Raw genomic sequence first — 19,425 nt, forward strand, 5'->3', positions numbered from 1 at the left:
GGCGCCCAGGATGCTGGACACTTTCTTCCCTTGCATTGCGCGGTTTGCGCTGACGAGGCTCTACCGTACGTGTGTAGAGTGGCCGCCGTCGAGAGAAAGGGGGCCCTCGGAACCCGTCCCGGGAGTGCCCCAGCGCATGGCGCCATCTCGGCACCCACCCCAAGCCGGCCGGCCCTCCGGCGCACGACCTGAGGGGACTCGATCCCTAATCAATCGATTTCCCCACCTTTTCTTCACCATTTGCCCCATCGCGGGCACCGCCACCAAAGCACGCCTCACCGCCGCCGCCCTCCCGCCCAGGCGGGAGAGCACTCAGCCTCGCGACCATCAAAAAACCCCTTTTAAAACCCACGGAGCGTGCTGTTCGGGAGGGAAAACGACCGCCCCCACACGAGATGAAGGCGGAGGTGCCTTTATCGACTTCGGGGCTCGCTCGCGCGCGAGGATGCGCGCGTGCCCGAGCCCATTTGGCACGTTTTACGAGGGGGCGACCCAGGGGGGGGTGCTGCTCTCCCTGGGGGAGGGAGGGGCGATGATAACAATTACCCCCGAGGGTAGGGGTGGAGCAGGGCGCCCTTTCCAAGCATCGATCTGCTGGAACAACACCTGTTCCTCTTAAGTTGCTACACCGTGAACACTTTGGCGCACGCCCGTGTGCATTTTAATTTCTCTCGAGCTCCACTCCCCTCGCCCCACCCGCCCTTCATCCGCTCTTCCTCCCGCTCTCAATGGTCCATTCAGGATACCCTCTCCCTCCAATCTCACCAATTTATAATATTATTAATAATATTACCACTCCCGGTTTCCTAAAGATGTAACGTAAAGGAAGGTATACGAACATATGTTAGCGTTTTTTATATTAAATATTTTCAAAGCCACCAATCTCACGAGAATTGAATGTTAACTTAAAAATTCCAGATTTGCTAAAAATGACGAACGTTTTCCTTGAAGATATGTAAACTTTTTATGAAATTTTATGAAAATTTAAATTGTTGAGGAATACATTCCTTCTGTTTGCTGCTTATACCACCGACTTGAATCCTCGATCTCTGCACACAAAAAACATGATTTATGTCAACCGGCAGCGCGGAATCTGTTTGGAGTGTTTTTAATTCACAAGTGGATGAATGTGAACTACTGAATACAAAATGTTGGTTCGATATTCGTAAGTTGAATAATCTCATACCCATTTGAGTTGGAAACATTTGATAGTGATGGGGGATTGGAATGCGACGGTAGGCGAAGGAAGAGATGGTGACGAGGTCGGGGACAACGGTTTGGGCACGGAGAACGACCGCGGGGAGAAAGCAGTTGAGTTCTGCAGGAGACAGGGGTTAGTCATCACCAACGCTTGATCTAGACACCACAAAAGACGCAGGTATACATGGACAATGGCAGGTGACTCAGAAAGGTACCAGCTAGATTATATCCTGGTTAGACACAGGTTTAGGATCAGTGTGATAAATTCGCACAGATTCCCAGGGAGCGGATGCGGACTCTGACCACAATTTAGTTGTTATAAAATATAGCATCCATTTCAAAAAGATGAAGCAGAGGCGGCGGGTTAGAAAATGGAATGCAGACGCATTAAATGGATTTACAAGGAAGGAATACCAACAGGCTGTAGAAAAAATCATGGAGGATGGCAAAGTGCTGAGTACTAACGAAGAAAAATTGGAATGCATCAAGAAAGGGTTACCGAAAGCCGCAAAAGATACTATTGGAGTCGTTAACGCGAAAATGACTAGGAAACCATGGATCACTGATGAGATAATTACAAAGATGGAAGACCGAAGAAAATGGAAGAATGTACACACGGAATTAGGCAAAATGAAGTACATAGAATTATACAATAAATTTAGGCGGGCAACAAATTAAGCAAAAGAAGCTTGGTGGAAGACGCAGTGCGAGGATATGGAAAGTTTGCAGAGGAAGAGTGAAATTGGTGCGCTGTACAGCAAAGTTAAATCTTTACCGGGAGTGAGAAAGGAGGATCTATGCTAACAGTTAGAGATAATGCGGGTAAGGTAATAGGAGACACAGGAAAGATCCAAGAGAGATGGAAAGAGTATATAGAGCAACTGTATGATAAAGAACTTAGAGCGATAAAGTTAGACATTGAAAAGGAACATGACGTAGAAGAAGATAGCTTAGGTCCAGGCATACTCGACGATGAGATAGGTAGGGTATTAAGGGAGATGAATTAAATAAGGCCGTGGAGGTGGATAACATTCCTGCGGAACTACTGAAATGTTTAGGCAAATGTGGGAGGAAGGGGCTCTATGGGCTGATTCGTAGTATCTATGAGGAAGGAATCTGGCCGGAGGGACAGGAGGCTAATTGGCAACCTGTACATGTCTCAGACTGCTCAGGTGCGAGTGGGGAACGGAGAGTCCGGATGGCCAGTGTTAGGAAGAGGTGTGTGGCAGGGTATCCCACTATCACCGTTGCTGTTCAACCTGTATGCAGAGGAAATGATAAAAGAGGCATGGGAGACCTGGAGGTAGGAAAGAAAGTGGGCGGGGAATTCGTAAAATCAGTTAGGTTTGCTGATGACCAAGCTTTAGTTTGTCAGTCAGCCAAGGGGTTGCAAGCATTGCTGTGTGAATTGGAAATTCAGTGCGACAAGTATGGGATGAAAATCAATATTAAGAAAACACAGGTTATGCGATTTTCTAGGAAAAAAAGGCTAAGCTAAATATTAAAATAGGAGGGAAAAAACGTGAGCAGGTACAACAGTTAACGTACCTCGGAATTGTTTTGTACCAACACGGTCACAGTAAATTTTTTATGTTTGTTATATATATATATATATATATATATATATATATATATATATATATATATATTTTATTAGGTAATCTACCGGTAAAGGAAGGTTGTTGGATGGACAAAATTACTAATTAAATAATTTGTGACCCCTAGCAAAACACAACATCCTTCTTTACATCAGGTCCCTCTTCAGCTCCGAGTACTTTCTTCCTCCCTTCATCCCGTCCAACATCCCTATCCTGTTCCTACCCTTTCCTCTTTTGCCCAACATCCTACCCTCTATCACAGTCTTCAACATCCCACTGCCGGTCAACACCCCCTTCATCCACTTTTCCTGCCTCCATAGGATTGCTCCCAACAAACCCCTCTCTTCGCCCACCATACCAAGTATTTCCTCATTTGCTTTCTTTTCTGTCCATTTCACCTTCTCCATTCTTCTCTACACCCACATTTCAAAAGCCTCCAATCTACGTCTATCCTCCTGCTTCAATGACCACGTTTCCGCGCCGTACATAGCTACGCTCCATATCAAAGTTTTTACGAGTCTTTTCTTAACATCCTAACTCAAAGTCCCTGTCATCAACTCCCTCCTCCTTGTGAAAGCCTCTTTGCCTAGCGCAATTCTTCTCCTTACGTCCCTACTACTTTGACCGAGTTGGTCCAAAACACTACCGAGATACGTAAACTGTACTACCTGCTCTAGTTTTTGCCCCCCTATTTTAATGTTAAGTTTAGCCTTTTTCTTACTAGAAAATCGCATAACCTTTGTTTTATTAATATTGATTTTCATCCCATACCGGTCGCACTGAATTTCCAATTCACTCAGCAATGCTAGCAACCCCCCGGCTGACTGACAAACAAAAGTTTGATCATCAGCAAACCTAACTGATTTTACGAATTCCCCGCCCACATTCATTCCTACCTCCAGTTCTTCCCATGCCGCTTTAATCATTTCCTCTGCATAAATGTTGAACAGCAACGGTGATAATGGGCAACCCGGCCTTACACCTCTTCCATACACCGCCTATCCAGATTCCACTCGGTAGTGGTTTGGAACAGTACGGTCAAAGAAGTAGGGACGTAAGGAGAAGAATTGCGCTCGGCAAAGAGGCTTTCACAAGGAGGAGGGAGTTGATGACGGGGACGTTGAGTAAGGATGTTAAGAAAAGACTCGTAAAAACCTTAATATGGAGCGTAGCTATGTACGGCGCGGAAACGTGGTCATTGAAGCAGGAGGATAGACGTAGATTGGAGGCTCTTGAAATGTGGGTGTGGAGAAGAATGGAGAAGGTGAAATGGACAGAGAGGAAAACAAATGAGGAAGTACTTGGTATGGTGGGCGAAGAGAGGGGTTTGTTGGGAGCAATCCTATGGAGGCAGGAAAAGTGGTTGAAGGGGGTATTGACCGGCAACGGGATGTTGAAGACTGTGATAGAGGGGAGAATGTTGGGCAAAAGAGGAAAGGGAAGGAACAGTATAGGGATGTTGGACGGGATGAAGGGAGGAAGAAAGTACTCAGAGCTGAAGAGGGACCTAATGTAGAGTAGGATGTTGTGTTTTGCTAGGCGTCACAAATTATTTAGTTAGTAATTATGTCCATCCAAAAACCTACCTTAACCGGTAGATTACCTAATAATAATATATACATGTGTGTGTGTATATATATACACATAAATTGAATATGGTGTGTTTTTAAATTATTTTCATTAGGTCATTTGGTTTGATTATGTTTAACATATTGTAATTGTCCATTTTGTATCTTTCAAATAAGTTTTTGCTATTTCGTTAATTAAAACCCCTTTCATAATTCTACAGCTGTGAAAATAGAAGGACCTTATTTGTATTTATTGGACCTTTGCATAATTCAAAGCATCCATCGTGAAGTGGGTTCATTGTGCCTAACTAAATGCCGCTCAAATTTCGCCGCTGCCGTCGCCGCTACGATCGCTGGCGCGCACCGTGAGTCGCCGGCAGTCGGTAAGGGCCAACACGCCCTCGGGGTCGGTAACGCTCGCGGGAGGAAGACGGATGGAGGGCAATGGAGGAGGTGTGGCGGAGGCCGGATTATGTCGGGGCGCATGTCTCTTCACCAGGTCGAGGAAGTCCAAAGCCCAAGAGTCCTACCCGGCCCTCCATCGCTCCCCCCTCCCATGCCGCCCTTACTCCTCCTTGATGGGGGTAATATTTTCGGTAGACGTTCGCTACAACGCGGACGATAATCGTTAAGTGCGGGCGGAGCGGGGGGTGGGGTGGCCTTCATTTGGGAGCGCGCGGATTTATCTCATTTGGCAATCCCGCTACCAGTTAATCCAATTAGGGGCGGCGGCGCCCCTTTCCCCCGTTCTCTTACTCCGAATCAGAGTCCCCATCCACATTCCCTTTTCTTTGATGTGTTGACCCAAGAAGGCCCACTGTTCTTTACATGGACAAATATTTTTCACAATTTACGATGCTGTTTAATTTTTCCTGGGATTAATTGTTCAGGATATTTTTCGGGTACATAAACAAGCCCACACAAACTGGAGCGCGTAATTGCAGTGACCACCAGTCATCGTTGGCCTTTCGGCTGTCTTTACGTTGATTATTGAACTCCCAGCCGGCTAACAAACGGAAATTCAAACACCTTATGATCTCTTCTCCTCAATGGATGCATTCACCGAAATTGTATTGTGTTGGCATCGATATGTAAGCGATTATGTTTTGCGCGTCCGTGGGCTCCGAAAGGCAACTAAAATGTTTTTGGCTCATCTAAATTACTGAACCCTTACTTGAAAAAGACTTACGAAATTGAAGATAAAAATTCACTGAACCGCCTTGGGTTAAACATTGATGACATAAAAAACCATCTGATGTTCTCCATCTTTTGGAAATTTGGAAGAACGATATTGTTTTTCCATAGGTTATGCGCTTTAAACACTATCACTCGCAAATAGTTGAACATTCCGATGACACAAATAAAGTTAAAAAAAAAGGAATTAGCTGAAATGAAAATAATAGGCAAAAACAATGGATGCTATCAGCAGCTCATGAAAAATTGTATATCAAAATATTCAAGACACTAGGAGTGAAAGACATAGATAATTCTCAACCGAGACACAACTCTACTGCCGAATGGCAGAGATTCCAATATCGGTATGGTGGCGGGGGACATTTTTCAAAGAAATTACCAAAATATGCGATTACCATAGCCTACTAAAATAAATAATGCCTCACGTACGGAGGACATGTTTATTTTAGGCCGAACAGAATTTCCTGCACAGAGGACAAATTTCCAAGCGGCAATATAAGTGGAGTCCATAATTTAGGGTCTGGTACAGTGCTAGTGCACGAAATGGGCAGAGGATTTCAAGATAATGTGAAGGAGCCCCAAGCTTGTGTGAGAAAGGCAATTCAGCATCACGTTTTTCTAAAAATATTTTATAAAAATATCACAAAAGTGACTTTTAATTTCAAACTATGCGTGTGTAAGACAGAGGATAGATGTAGTACGCTTTAGAGGCATTGGAAATTTAAAATAGCGTACGCTCCATGTAGAATATGGAAAACGAAATTCGGAAGCCACTCACTCCCAAAAAGAGATACGCTCCGGACGAGAAAGGCTCCTCGCCCTCCACCACCCTCCCGGGGGTGTCAAGGGTCTCGTCATTATTGACACCCTACAGCTAACTTCTCGCTACGTTCCTTCATCATTGAACAAGAGTGGTCCATCCTCTCCAGTTTCAATGCTCCTATTGTAATGTTTAATTTACCTTTTCTCTTTCTGGAAAACCTCATAAAACTGGTTCATTTCGCTGAATCTCAAGCCACACCTATTCAATGTGCTGGCTATTTCCATATTCCCTTGGCTATTCAGTGCGCAAAGCAATATTTGCAATCTACTGGCTGACTGACCGGAAAAGGTTTGTTCATTCGCTAACCAAACGGATTCATTGATCTCTCCACCAAATTTCATTCCTGTGTCCAGCCCTTCCCATACCTATCCAACCATTTCTTCACACATGTGTAGAGAAGTACGGGGGAGGGGGTGATGGAAACCCCCGCCTCTTCTCTCTCCTTAGCCCTGCTTATCCTATCGCTCCATCCCCCCACTCGTACCTCATCACTCTTAGACCGATTGCGGATTGTCCACCTATTCCCTCCAATCTAATCCTTTCTCTGCATTTAAGTCATTACCTATTCACACTATCGAATGCCTCCTCAAATGTTAAGAAACAAAGAAACGCATCCTGATCGTATTCTATGTCCCTCTAAACTAGTGGCCTCATTAATGCCTCTACCCTTTCTGAACCCGAACTGATCACCCTGGTTATCATTTACACTGTATCCCATTTCCTATTTAATGATTTTGAGTGCCGCATCGTGTGGTACTCAAACACAAGCAAGGTATCTACACACAGCTGTGCGTCGCACCAAACCTATTCGTCCATATTACATGCATATGGCTGCATTTTCCAATTTCGTTATACCGAGTAACTCAGAGATATTTAATGCCGAACTGTCTCCCTCGTAAAAGAAATATCTACGAATAATCCATAAAAACTCTTCCAATCAATATTTCCTTAAACCTCAGGTAATTCCGCAGGGTTGATATCAACTCCCAGGGCCTTATTTAATTTCAATGCCTTTAATGCCCTTCCGAACATGCTCTCAAGTATGTTTGGGCCTGTAAGGCACCTGTAAGCTACCCTCATCCGCACCGTATTCGCTTTCTACATATATCTAAGTTTGCTTGTCTAATATCTTTACGATTAGGTTTGTTTATATTTTTAGTCTTCTTCGGCACCATTAATACTTTTCCTGACGCATCCTTGATCGTTCACACGAATTTTCCCTCTTTCCCTCTTGAGACCGCTTTCGCCCTTCGGCAAAGTTCACCAATGTCAGGCTTCTTACTCGCTCTTTTCAATTACACGAATTTCGTCTTTAATCACGCTTCTTTCACCTAATTATTAAGCAGACTCTTGTTATTATTGGGATCCTTTTACTTTCTTCTCTTTTATTGTGTGTGCAAAATCTTCTGATCATCTTGTCAGCAATCATTGGTTTTCTTATCATTTTCCTATTATTGTTACCATAGTTTTGTTTTGCGGCATTTGATATATTTTTTCATAAATTTCCATTTTTCTTTCAATGCACCCATCTATCTTCCCACTCTTAATGTTTTCTCAAAATCCCCATTTTCCATTTATTTCCTCTAAAATCCGATGTGTGATTTAAATATTACTAAATTAGGATATAAATCCGCATCCGCTCCCTGGAATATGCAAAATTATCCTGCTGTTCCGGAATTTGTTGCCTAAGCATATTCGTTTCCTAATTCATATCTTCCTAATTCCCCGGTCATTATTCATACATATCTACAACTAGTGTGGGGTCCAAACCCACTTTTCAAATGATTATGCCCAGACTCTCACAGCACTCGATTGCTTTCTAGTCACGGTCATTACCTGTTCCTAAGCAGTAGCCTCCACTTAACCGCCGTCCTTCCCTCGCCATTCTTTCCTTGCCTTCACGTTCCAATCACGTCCTTATCGAGTGTCTCCATCCAGGAACATCAGCAGTAAAGTCATCCAACTAATTGTATACTCTGTTAAGTTATTTCTCCCTTAAATTGCTTGTTTCCACGTATGTAGACCTGAGCAATGACCAAGATCATTAGTTCCACTTTTACTTCTACATATAACGTTATCAGTTTTTCCGTTTATTACTTTTTCGACTTTTTGGTTCAATAGTATTGCCAATCAACGCTGACTTTCTTTCCTTTCGCTGTAATTTTTTCTGTAACTATTTTTTCAATAATAACCACTCTCCTTCAATCTTTCCTCGAGTATCTCACAAATATCTATATTTCTTCCCTCCATCTCTCTCGCTTTATTTATTCTACACTTCCCCATCTCAACGTCGTCCAATCCAAGTCTCCATTCTAACTGGTGCGTTCTTCTTCTGTGTCTCCCGTGCCGATGTTCTCGATTTTGCTTTACGAAGATTTCTTGACACGAAGACTGCGGATGATCGCCTTTCACATTCTCGGGCACGACAAGAGGCGCCGCGGGCTGAGCCCCGTAGCAATTCTTAGGGCTCATTAGAACGCCCATCACGTCAAGGTGTCGTAGTCCATGAGGAGGGCTCAATTTATGTTTCGAAGTAGAAATAAATAAAAATGCTGAGCATTGCTATTTAACGCCGTCTTCAGACAAACCATTCCAGTAAATTTGAAAAAACCCTCTTCTAAAACATTCATCGAACATACAGCTACTCTACTCACCCAAACTCTTAGAGGTCATTTTCAGTCAAGCATTTAGGAAACCTGAGTTTTCTTCATTATTTCCACACAAAACATCGGGAGGGGGTGTATTTTTATTGAGGTAATCTCAACGAAGCTTACAGACTGAAGAGAATGGAAAAATACAAATTTTTGCCTTCCGAAATTACCAATTTATTTTGCCTTCGAGTATAATATACGGTAATTTGTCTTTCAGAAGCAGGTATATCAATATTTTTGACATTAATATTAGTCCAATTTTAAAAGAGTCATGAGATACGGCATGAGATACGGTCATCAACTCCCTCCTCCTTGTGAAAGCCTCTTTGCCTAGCGCAATTCTTCTCCTTACGTCCCTACTACTTTGACCGAGTTGGTCCAAAACACTACCGAGATACGTAAACTGTACTACCTGCTCTAGTTTTTGCCCCCCTATTTTAATGTTAAGTTTAGCCTTTTTCTTACTAGAAAATCGCATAACCTTTGTTTTATTAATATTGATTTTCATCCCATACCGGTCGCACTGAATTTCCAATTCACTCAGCAATGCTAGCAACCCCCCGGCTGACTGACAAACAAAAGTTTGATCATCAGCAAACCTAACTGATTTTACGAATTCCCCGCCCACTTTCATTCCTACCTCCAGTTCTTCCCATGCCGCTTTAATCATTTCCTCTGCATAAATGTTGAACAGCAACGGTGATAATGGGCAACCCGGCCTTACACCTCTTCCATACACCGCCTATCCAGATTCCACTCGGTAGTGGTTTGGAACAGTACGGTCAAAGAAGTAGGGACGTAAGGAGAAGAATTGCGCTCGGCAAAGAGGCTTTCACAAGGAGGAGGGAGTTGATGACGGGGACGTTGAGTAAGGATGTTAAGAAAAGACTCGTAAAAACTTTAATATGGAGCGTAGCTATGTACGGCGCGGAAACGTGGTCATTGAAGCAGGAGGATAGACGTAGATTGGAGGCTCTTGAAATGTGGGTGTGGAGAAGAATGGAGAAGGTGAAATGGACAGAGAGGAAAACAAATGAGGAAGTACTTGGTATGGTGGGCGAAGAGAGGGGTTTGTTGGGAGCAATCCTATGGAGGCAGGAAAAGTGGTTGAAGGGGGTATTGACCGGCAACGGGATGTTGAAGACTGTGATAGAGGGGAGAATGTTGGGCAAAAGAGGAAAGGGAAGGAACAGTATAGGGATGTTGGACGGGATGAAGGGAGGAAGAAAGTACTCAGAGAAGAAGAGGGACCTGATGCAGAGAAGGATGCTGGATTTTGAATTTTTTTAGGAGTCACAAAATGTTTATTTTCTAGCTGTGTCCATCCAAAGACGTACCTTTACCGGTAGATTACCAAATAATAAAAAATAATTACCATATGGATTCGTGTGATTTCCGTAACAGGCAATTTCAATGATTAAGTGTTAGGTCAATTTTATTAAAATAAATAGTTCCTTCTAATAAGAGTATTAAGAACTCAATTATAAAATCCATGACATTTCTGTTCAGCACTTCATTTCTGTTCAGCTATATTGGCAAATCGTCGAAGCATAGAATCATTTTCATTACCAATAAGGTGTGTTTTCCTTTGGTTACTGTCAATGCTCATTGTTCCATGAGAAAAGGGGCCGTGCGTTGTGTGACCAAAAAAAGCTCGCCTCCAGTTGGTGATTTTTTAATCTACTTGAAAGGGCTGTGTCTGCGGAAACTTCCCGAATTACCGCTTTAAATCACTTTGTTGATATCATGTTTTGTTGATCAGTTTCGGCCGTTTTTGTGAACGGGTGTTCCTTGAGTGCGGCGAAAAATTGAATCAACAGAAATGAGTTATTTGACGGAGTAGCGTTGTTCCTTGAAATTCTGCGGGTGAATCAATAAATGTCGTAGTTCGTCCAATTGGCAAGCGCAGAAAGCAGTAGTGTCTGCTGTTAATGTCTTAATATTTGTCCGAATCAACATGCAATGGAATTAGAAATAAACTACATTTGGGAAATAGAATTTCGATGTTTTTCCAACCGTTTGGCATGCGTCCAAGTGTCTCCGCTGCTGAGAATGACGGGAAAATAAGAAAAGAAATACTGACTCGTACCCGGGATGACGTCATAAATACATCTGACCAAACTATATTTTTTTGTAAACAGGAAACGCGCTAGGCGCAGTTATTGGTGTTTTATCTGAGTCGAACTTAACTTCCAATTGAATGGAGACGAGGAGTGCCCACGTGGCTCTCGCCTATTCATCGAGTCGAGAATAAAGAAAAATACGCAAAGACGAAAATAGAGCTAAATTCAGTGAGCTAAACTATAAAATAATGTTCAAAATCATTTAGATGAAATACCAAAAGAGAGACAAGGTTTTCCCAAAAATATGTTACATTAAATATTGAAAATGGTGTTCTTGATTTAATCTTTAATTCTTGGCCCGGAACCAAGTAACGCAGTAGCCAAGCTAACGAAAGAAACCCTCTTGATTTCTCACGGCGGAGAAGAATGACGGAGACGTGCGCGAAGAAACGTTTCAATGCATATACCTCGAGTTAATAGGCGTCCGTTGGCCGCGCGGCCATGGCTCAGTCACTGAAAGCGAGAGAACAAATGCAATTATAAGGGATCCCGTGGCACGCTTGCGAAATTAAGGGAAAGATTAAGGGGGGGAGTGAAATGCCTGACATGAAACTTGGCGTTGGAGGGCAATAGCGTCCTTTGAAAGCCACCGCGGGTACTAATCTACTCGTTGATCCCAGGGCCACGAGGCGTGCAATACCACCTCTGAAACCCCTCCTCATGGAACGAGTAATTTCCGTTCAAAGTAGTTGACTGTGGTGGGTTTAGGAGAGCGGAAAATCGTCCCAGTCCAGCGTGTCCCACAGTCGAGGCGGAGTGAGCGAGGGAGAGGGGGAGAATGGGGTGAGGGAGCGGATGGTGGGAAGGTGGAGAAAATGAAGTGGCAGGAGTGGCAAAGGGAAAAGAAGGGGTGGCAGGTGATAAAGGGGGATAGAGGGAAGAGGAAAAGGGAAGAGGGATATATGAAAGTGAGTGAGGTAGCGGAAATGCGTGGAACGAAGGCCGATGAGGTCAATTCCTCGCAACAGTCTTCAATGACGACTAATGTCTTCAAATTCCTCAAATTTCCACGACTGACTCCCCCTTCCGATCTCGCTTTTAATTTATATTTTCTCATGCAGATGATGCCTTCAAAATGAAGAGACTTCTGTCAAACGAGGTGTCGCTCTCCGGCAAACGCGTTCCTTCCGTCTTCCTGGTCCATTGTCGCTCGAAAGACGGGTCCCGAGGCAATCTCGCCGAGTGGACCGCGACGGATTTCGATGCAGTTCAGTCACCGCGCCCTTGGCCGCCACCGCGTCCTTCCCCCGCGACGACCGGGTGTCGGAGAGGGCGCCGCCGCTGCCACTTACTCACTCACCCATCAATCCCCGCCTCGCCTTCCACTCCCTCCCGCCCGCGACGACGCTTCGCGCCCGAATTCGAAATCCGGACGATCGATGGCGAGTGGAGAGAGGGCGGGAGCACGCCACGTCGCCGAGGTTTGCTTGCCTTCTGCCTCTCGAGTGCTCCAGAGTTGAAATGTTTACGTCATCATTGGCGAGGGTTGTTTAACATCGCGAAGATACACACTCTCAGTCCGCCTACGCAAGCGATGGAGGTAAGAGACGAGGCTGAGTTCAACTGTTGCTTCCGCCTTTAGAAATCCAAAGCAATGCTATAGAGGGCTCGCGGTGAGTCGGCTATTCCTTCAAGCAGAGCTTTAAGATGTGTTAAACTACAGCTGCAACCATTGCAAGAGATAACTGACAAATAAGATTCAATGAAAGTACCAGAAATATCCAAAATTACAATGGATGCCATCTATACGATGAAAATAATCATTACGCGTAGCAGATCAATGTGCGTGATAGGTTCTGAAGTTCCTCATACCTAAGTAACAAGACATTTGCGTCTAAAAAGACGTGTCAGAATAATGATCGGGTTCACTTCTACATCTACATCAATACCCTGCAAGCCACCAAAAAGGGGTGTGGCAGGGGGTGCAGCACCAGGAGGAAAGGGTAAGGGATGAGGGAATTAGGGTTTTTCAAATGGATGGGGAAATTCGGGCGATATAACTGGAGTGCACTAAACAGCAGAGAAACTAGGCGACATCACTTGACCCTCAGGTCAAACAAAGTTCTGCGTGGAATTACCCGGCAACACCAACACCGAAAAGGTGATATGACGGCTGCTTCGGCAAATTCTATGGTCATTTAATTTCCCGATATTCAGGAAAAGGGGTATAAGTATATTCCAAAAGCCACCCCAAAGTAATTTATAGCATTAATTACACTCTAGGAAAGCACTGGACATGGTCTAAGGCCATATAATTCCCAAAATAGCGATTTTCAAATCAACAGGCAGAATTATGCACTGCGATATTAACCGCCCGCACATATCCAATACTTATGCTGAATCAATCGTAAAACGAAACGCATGAATTTGTTTCTCATCCTCCCCAGAGTCCAGATCCGAATTGGTGTGACCTTCACACCCATTCCGTAGATCGCAACCTTGACGTGGTGGAAGGACCCCCTAGAGCTGTGCTGGCAGGAGTAATAACAATTGCTCCTGGTAGGGTCACCCATTCCAGATAGGTCGAAGGTTAGGAGCCAGACAAAAGGTAGTCCATGCAGCGTCTGTTCCTCAGTGAGGCGGCTGCAATGGCGTCTGACCCCAGTGGGGCGGCCAGTAAGTGATGGTGTCACGTTAAAAACACTATTGAGGAAGGCAACGGGAAACCACCTCAATTATCATTCCCAAGATTAACATGATGGAAGACACAGAGATTTTGAGTCCTGGCAACTACGGGGCTCGGCCCAATCGGCCGTGTGTCGTGCCCGGCAGCGGGGGAGGCAAGGCTTCCACGGTCGTCATCCCACGAAACCCTTGCAAGGGAAAACCAGCAGCAGCAGGACAGAAGACGCAGGAGAAGAAGACCAAATTAGTTAAAATAGGAACGTGGAACGTTAGGACAATGATGAGGACAGGGAAATTGGAGAATATTAAGCGAGAGATGGAAAGGGGAAATATAGATATTTTAGGTCTATACGAGGTGAGATGGAAGGAGAGCGGGGATTACTGGAGTGATAACTATAGAATAATATACAGCGGCGGGGACGAGAGCCAACGAGGGGTTGCCATAGTATTAAATAAAGAGGTAGGAAGAAGCGTAATCAACAAAGAGCAGGTAACGGATAGAATACTACTAGTAGAGATAAAAGCAGAACCGACGAATTTGGTCATTGTTCAGGTATACATGCAACCGAGCAACCATACGGAGGAAGAAGTCGACAGGGTATATCTTGATCCCGAACCCCAGTGAGAATCCCCAGTAGGGTGGCCATTTAATGATGGCGTGATGTCATAAAATGGAACAAAGAAAGGCATCGAAAAACTATCTCTATTATTTATCCCAAGATTTGTATAATTGATACTATAATGCATTGATTTCTGACAACTAGAGGACTCGATCAAATTGGCCTATTGTTAATACTTTTATTGCCTAATAAGCTCAGGAATGTAACCCCGGCGCTAAATCGCTACCCAAGTTTTATCATCCGCAAACCTAAAATTTAACGAAAACTCAACCACCTTTCATTTCGATCCCCAGTACTTTGCAAGTTACGTACTTTTGCTATCACCTTAACATACACGTTGAAAATTAAAGTTAATATGGGAGACTGCCGATACCGATACTTTGTGGGAATCAATTTGTTAAGCATGAAGAAAGAATCAGAAACTTTGCGTTTCGTTCTATGTATAGAAATAAAATTGAAATGAAATTATTTCCTGTGGAAACGCTAAGTCTTTGATTAATTCCTCGTGCTTGATCACAGGTAATAATGAACATCCTTATCTTGCCTCTTTTCCAAACGCTGTCAGCCCAGACTCACCACTCACGTCTGAGACAAACACAGGTGGCGGATTAACCTCCCATCCCTCCAATGTACTCCTGTTTTTTTCCAGTTCGTTCACTGATTCTTTTAAAATTCAGTCTATCGTACTTTCTTTCGAAATCCACAAATCAGATAAATACATCTTAATTATGTTTCTTCTATATATTACCTTATTATTGCAATGGCATTACGCGTGCCTCCCCCCTTTTAGATCCCAAACTGATCATCCTCCTAGGTAATCATTTGCCCTGCTATCTATCCTCCTGTTGATGACCCTGAAAACATTTTAGCTGTAGGATAAATCATATTCATGGCTCTGCAGTTCCCAGACATGGCTATCTTTCTCTTTTTTAGAATAAATACCAATGCTAATCTGATGTATTCACATGTGAAAATTCTTTCCCGCTACCATTTTGTCCATGGAAATTCTTCCCCCCAACTTTTCCCGACCTTTAAGTAGTTCCGTGGAGCTGCTGTTTACCCATATGGCTCCATCATCATATCGCTCTCTTCCTCTCACTTGCATATCACTCTAAAACTATCACTCCAGTAATCCCCGCCATCCTTCCATCTCGCCTAACACAGCCCCAAAACATTCCCTCTCTCTTAATCTTTTGCTTTATATTTTTTAACTTTCTTGCCCTCGACTCGTCCCAACATTCCAAGTCTGCTTTGGCCGCTGCCGGGTACGACACACGGCCGATTGGGCCGAGTCCCGTAGTTGCCAGGACTCATATTTAATATACTGTCCGCCATAGAAATCTTGGGATTAAAACTTGAGATGGTTTCGTGTAGCCTTCCTCATTAGTGCTTTCCACGTGACACCATCACTCAACGGCTGTTTCACTTAGGAACAGACTCTGCGCAGACTACCTTTCGTCTGGCTCCTGAACTTCGAAATACATTGAATTGATAATCCTAATAATATTATTGCTCTCGCCAGCGCATCCATAGGGGTCACCTGAACAAAATAAATCCCTTGCACCACGTCAACGTTCTAGCCCAGGGGGGGGGATATCAATGATATCACCTCAAAATACATCATAAGACCGCTGAGGAAACTGCAATCTACAGGGTTATAGCCAGCGACAAAGATCGTTAGCTACTTTGAATGACACAACTATCCAAAATGTTCCACAGATTGGAGTTTCGATTCAAACAGTAAAAAAATATACAATTAGGTCATCTCTAAGCAAATAAAAAAACGAGCACGCTTTACCAACATACATACTTAAAGGTTTCAGATGAACGTTGGATACCACGTTTTATACTTGGAGCTCACCATCGATTCGGATTTTCAATGGGAAGGAACATACAAGTTTTTAGCGGATACGCCCTAAAGAAAGTGGCATTCATCACAGGTAGATTTGGAAAATGCGGCGAAGAAAAGTGAAAGAGAAATGCTAATTTTATTTAGTTTATGCCCCAAATAAAGTATGCCAAGGGCATATTGGACCTATCTCACGAAACACTGAATACAGAATTGAACAAGATACAGAGACTTTGTGACTTCGAGAAGAGAGAAAATTTGCAGGAAAAGACCCTCAGCCTCACGCATTTACTACGTGTTCTGGGTGGGGAACCCTTTAATATACGAGGACTCAGAGTAAAGTTGAACCTAATGCAATGATGCCAATTGCATGGTTTTGCATTCAACATGTATAATATAGTTTCGCCCTTCAATTACATGCGAAGGAATCAATTTGACGTAAAATAAAAGAAATATACTGCCGAACTGTTCAAGCCTTCCGGCAGGGTGTCGTCTCGATTAGATTCGGGTTAGATAAATATTTTTGATTTGCGGTCCCGGATGAATAGAATTACGGCTTATAAAAATGTCTGCGATTCTTGTGATCCTTTAATGGAGACCTTTTTAATGGATTTTCTTATTTATCTTTTTAACGTAGTCAAAGCAGTAGGAACTAACTTTGTAATACTCGTAAGAGATATTAAGCGAATGGCGCCTGGTTGCCCAATTCCACTTTCCCTTTCGGTGAATTGCAGGGTGCATGTGGATATACAGTGGAGCAGAAATTGAATGGTTGGTGGCCTAGCACCACCGCCACACGTCCCTGTGATGGCATTCGGGCTACGGTGCAGAGAGTTAACTGTTAATGGATCTGTCTCCTCATGGAGTTGCCACAATATGCATTCAATATTTATGTTCCTCCAAAGAATTAATTTTTCTTCAAATATTTGTTGCGCCCTCAAAGCAGCATTGTCGTTTTTAGCAAATAAATATGTCTGCAGAAATCAACGCCATACACCTCGAAAATAAATAAAAAATAACCTGTGTAGAAACCTTTTCTGGACAAAATTATTCTCGCTAACCTATCAGATGCCCTCAAATCAACCAATCCACTTCTTAAATTCCCACCCCGTCCCAAAGCCATTCCCACGTCCTGCAACAAACCATAATATAAATCGTGGACTAATTTTAAAGCCTGAGTCACGTCCATTTCTCACCCGCTCTTTAACTCTCTCCCACCTATCCCCTACTCCCTCTGCACCTACAGCAGTGTGCATCTTCTCACGTGCCAACCAAACCCCCTATTCTGCAATTGGCAATGCACGCCTTAACATTAGAATAAATCATTACCTTGCCCCCAGAATGCATGTCTGAGTTTCCGAAGTCTGTCCGGAAACTATCCAGCCGTGCAATATTTTTGAGAAAAATAGCCTACTTAGAACAATGAAGGGGTCTTTGTCGCCCCCCTTCGAAGTGCTCCCCTCAGGGACCTCACACACTTATCCCAACGTCTCTTTTCCACTTTTCGAAATACTCCTTTTGGTTGGAATGCTCATCTGAGTGGCCTCGTCCCCGCATTCTCCCTTTTTTAACGTCAGCGCAAAGAATTCAATGCTGCAGTTGCAGGGGACTTGCTCCAAGCCGCAAATGATGACCCAGGTTTTCTAAAAAAAGCCATAACTGGAGATAGGGTATAGATCTACGTGAAATGACCCTGAAAAAAACCGTCTTTCCAACGATCGACTGACGAGATAAAGGAGAATGCGACGAGGCAGCTGATGACTATTTCGACAAAAAACGACTTTGCCGATTGTTTTGAAAAGTAAAAGAGACGATGGGATAAGTGCATGAGTCCCAAAGGGAGCACCTCGAAGGGGACTTAAGTTTCCCTGTTACTATTTTCTTCAAAATATGGCATGGCTGGATTTTTCCCATACAGACTTCGTGCTTTATTGTTTCTTACTATATTTTTGTTGGTCAACGCCATCTCGCTCCTTGATTTGATCTTTATATATACGAGTATATGATAGAAATTGGAATCATCGGAACATTACCGATTTCTTTCGAAGCGAGGTGAACATCAATGTGACCGTATTCCATTAGGGGTTGACATCATTCGCAAGTTTTACGCAGTATTTTACAAAATAAAGACAAATAAATTTAAAGAGAGAATTAGCTACTAACCAAAATAAACCTCTGTTCAAAAATATACTCAACTGAGAGTTTTCTTACCATCATTCTCATCGAATGGAACAATAGTTCTGTTTTTATTGAACCCGTTCAAATATTGCTTGACATAGTTACTGCACATATCTTATCGGTGCCAGAGAGCCTGCTTGTTCCATGCTTACATTCAATTTTATGCACACACATTCAATTGAGTTAATTGTGAGTAGGACATATTACGCATTCCTTCTCCTTCATTTGCATCTACAATCTTCGCGGTTGAGGATTACACGGGAATAAGGTGATAATTTTGTTATTCACTCGTTAAAGACCTGGTTTTTCAGTAAAATCATCCACAAGCAATGAGAATCAAAATCATATGAGTTTAAAAATATGCATATCCTTCAACAAAGCCGGATTTGTTAATCGTTCTCGAGGAGGCGTTCCCGAGGGGCGTTTGTGAGGGTACGCACGCCAGCGCCGAGGCCAGCAGGGGTGGTACACTCACCAGACACAATCGCGAGGACGATCCACAGCGTGCTCAGGAGGCTCTTCATCCCGTCGCCTGGAGACGCTAGGGGCCGCTCTCCGCCTCCGACGGCCGCGGTGCACCGCCGCAGACTGCCCGCTCTACCGCCCCCGAGGCACGGCGGCAAGCGGCCCCCCGCGGGAGGGCCTCCCGGTTGGCGTCCGAGGGGCACTCCACGGCCGCCCGGGGCCGCCCCTCAGAGGGTCCCCGCCGCCTGCCGCCCCAACCTCCTCCTCCGCTGGCCCTGCCCCTGGCGGGTCGGGGGCGGCCCCCACACCCGGCCTCCGCACCACCGTCCTCCCGACATCCGACGCCGGGTTTCCTACTGCGGCAGACCGTGCACCTCCGGTGTTAAAATAGACCAGAGGAGCACAAGGGATGTGGGGAGGTTGAAGTCTGAAATGAGGAAATGGGGGAGAAAAAATGAATCCAATGCCCTCACGGGAATCCCGCAGTCCGAGTGAAGGGATTCGAAATTACATCGAGGGCAACGTAACATT

General features: G+C 44.1%; 1 protein-coding gene across 1 annotated transcript in view; it reads right to left on the reverse strand.

Annotated features, from left to right (window-relative positions):
- Positions 1–19,114, reverse strand: part of LOC139688617 (acetylcholine receptor subunit alpha-like) — a 500,693-nt gene extending 481,579 nt beyond the window's left edge. Inside the window, exon 1 of the mRNA XM_071586164.1 lies at positions 18,905–19,114. Within this exon, the coding sequence (XP_071442265.1) occupies positions 18,905–18,953 (49 nt within the window). The 5' untranslated portion in view covers positions 18,954–19,114. The remainder of the gene's footprint in view (positions 1–18,904) is intronic.
- Positions 19,115–19,425: the final 311 nt, after the last annotated feature.

The sequence above is a fragment of the Hetaerina americana genome, unplaced genomic scaffold (assembly GCF_022747635.1).
Source record: "Hetaerina americana unplaced genomic scaffold, ioHetAmer1.1.p SCAF_21, whole genome shotgun sequence".
In the NCBI taxonomy this organism is placed as follows: Eukaryota; Metazoa; Arthropoda; class Insecta; order Odonata; family Calopterygidae; genus Hetaerina; species Hetaerina americana.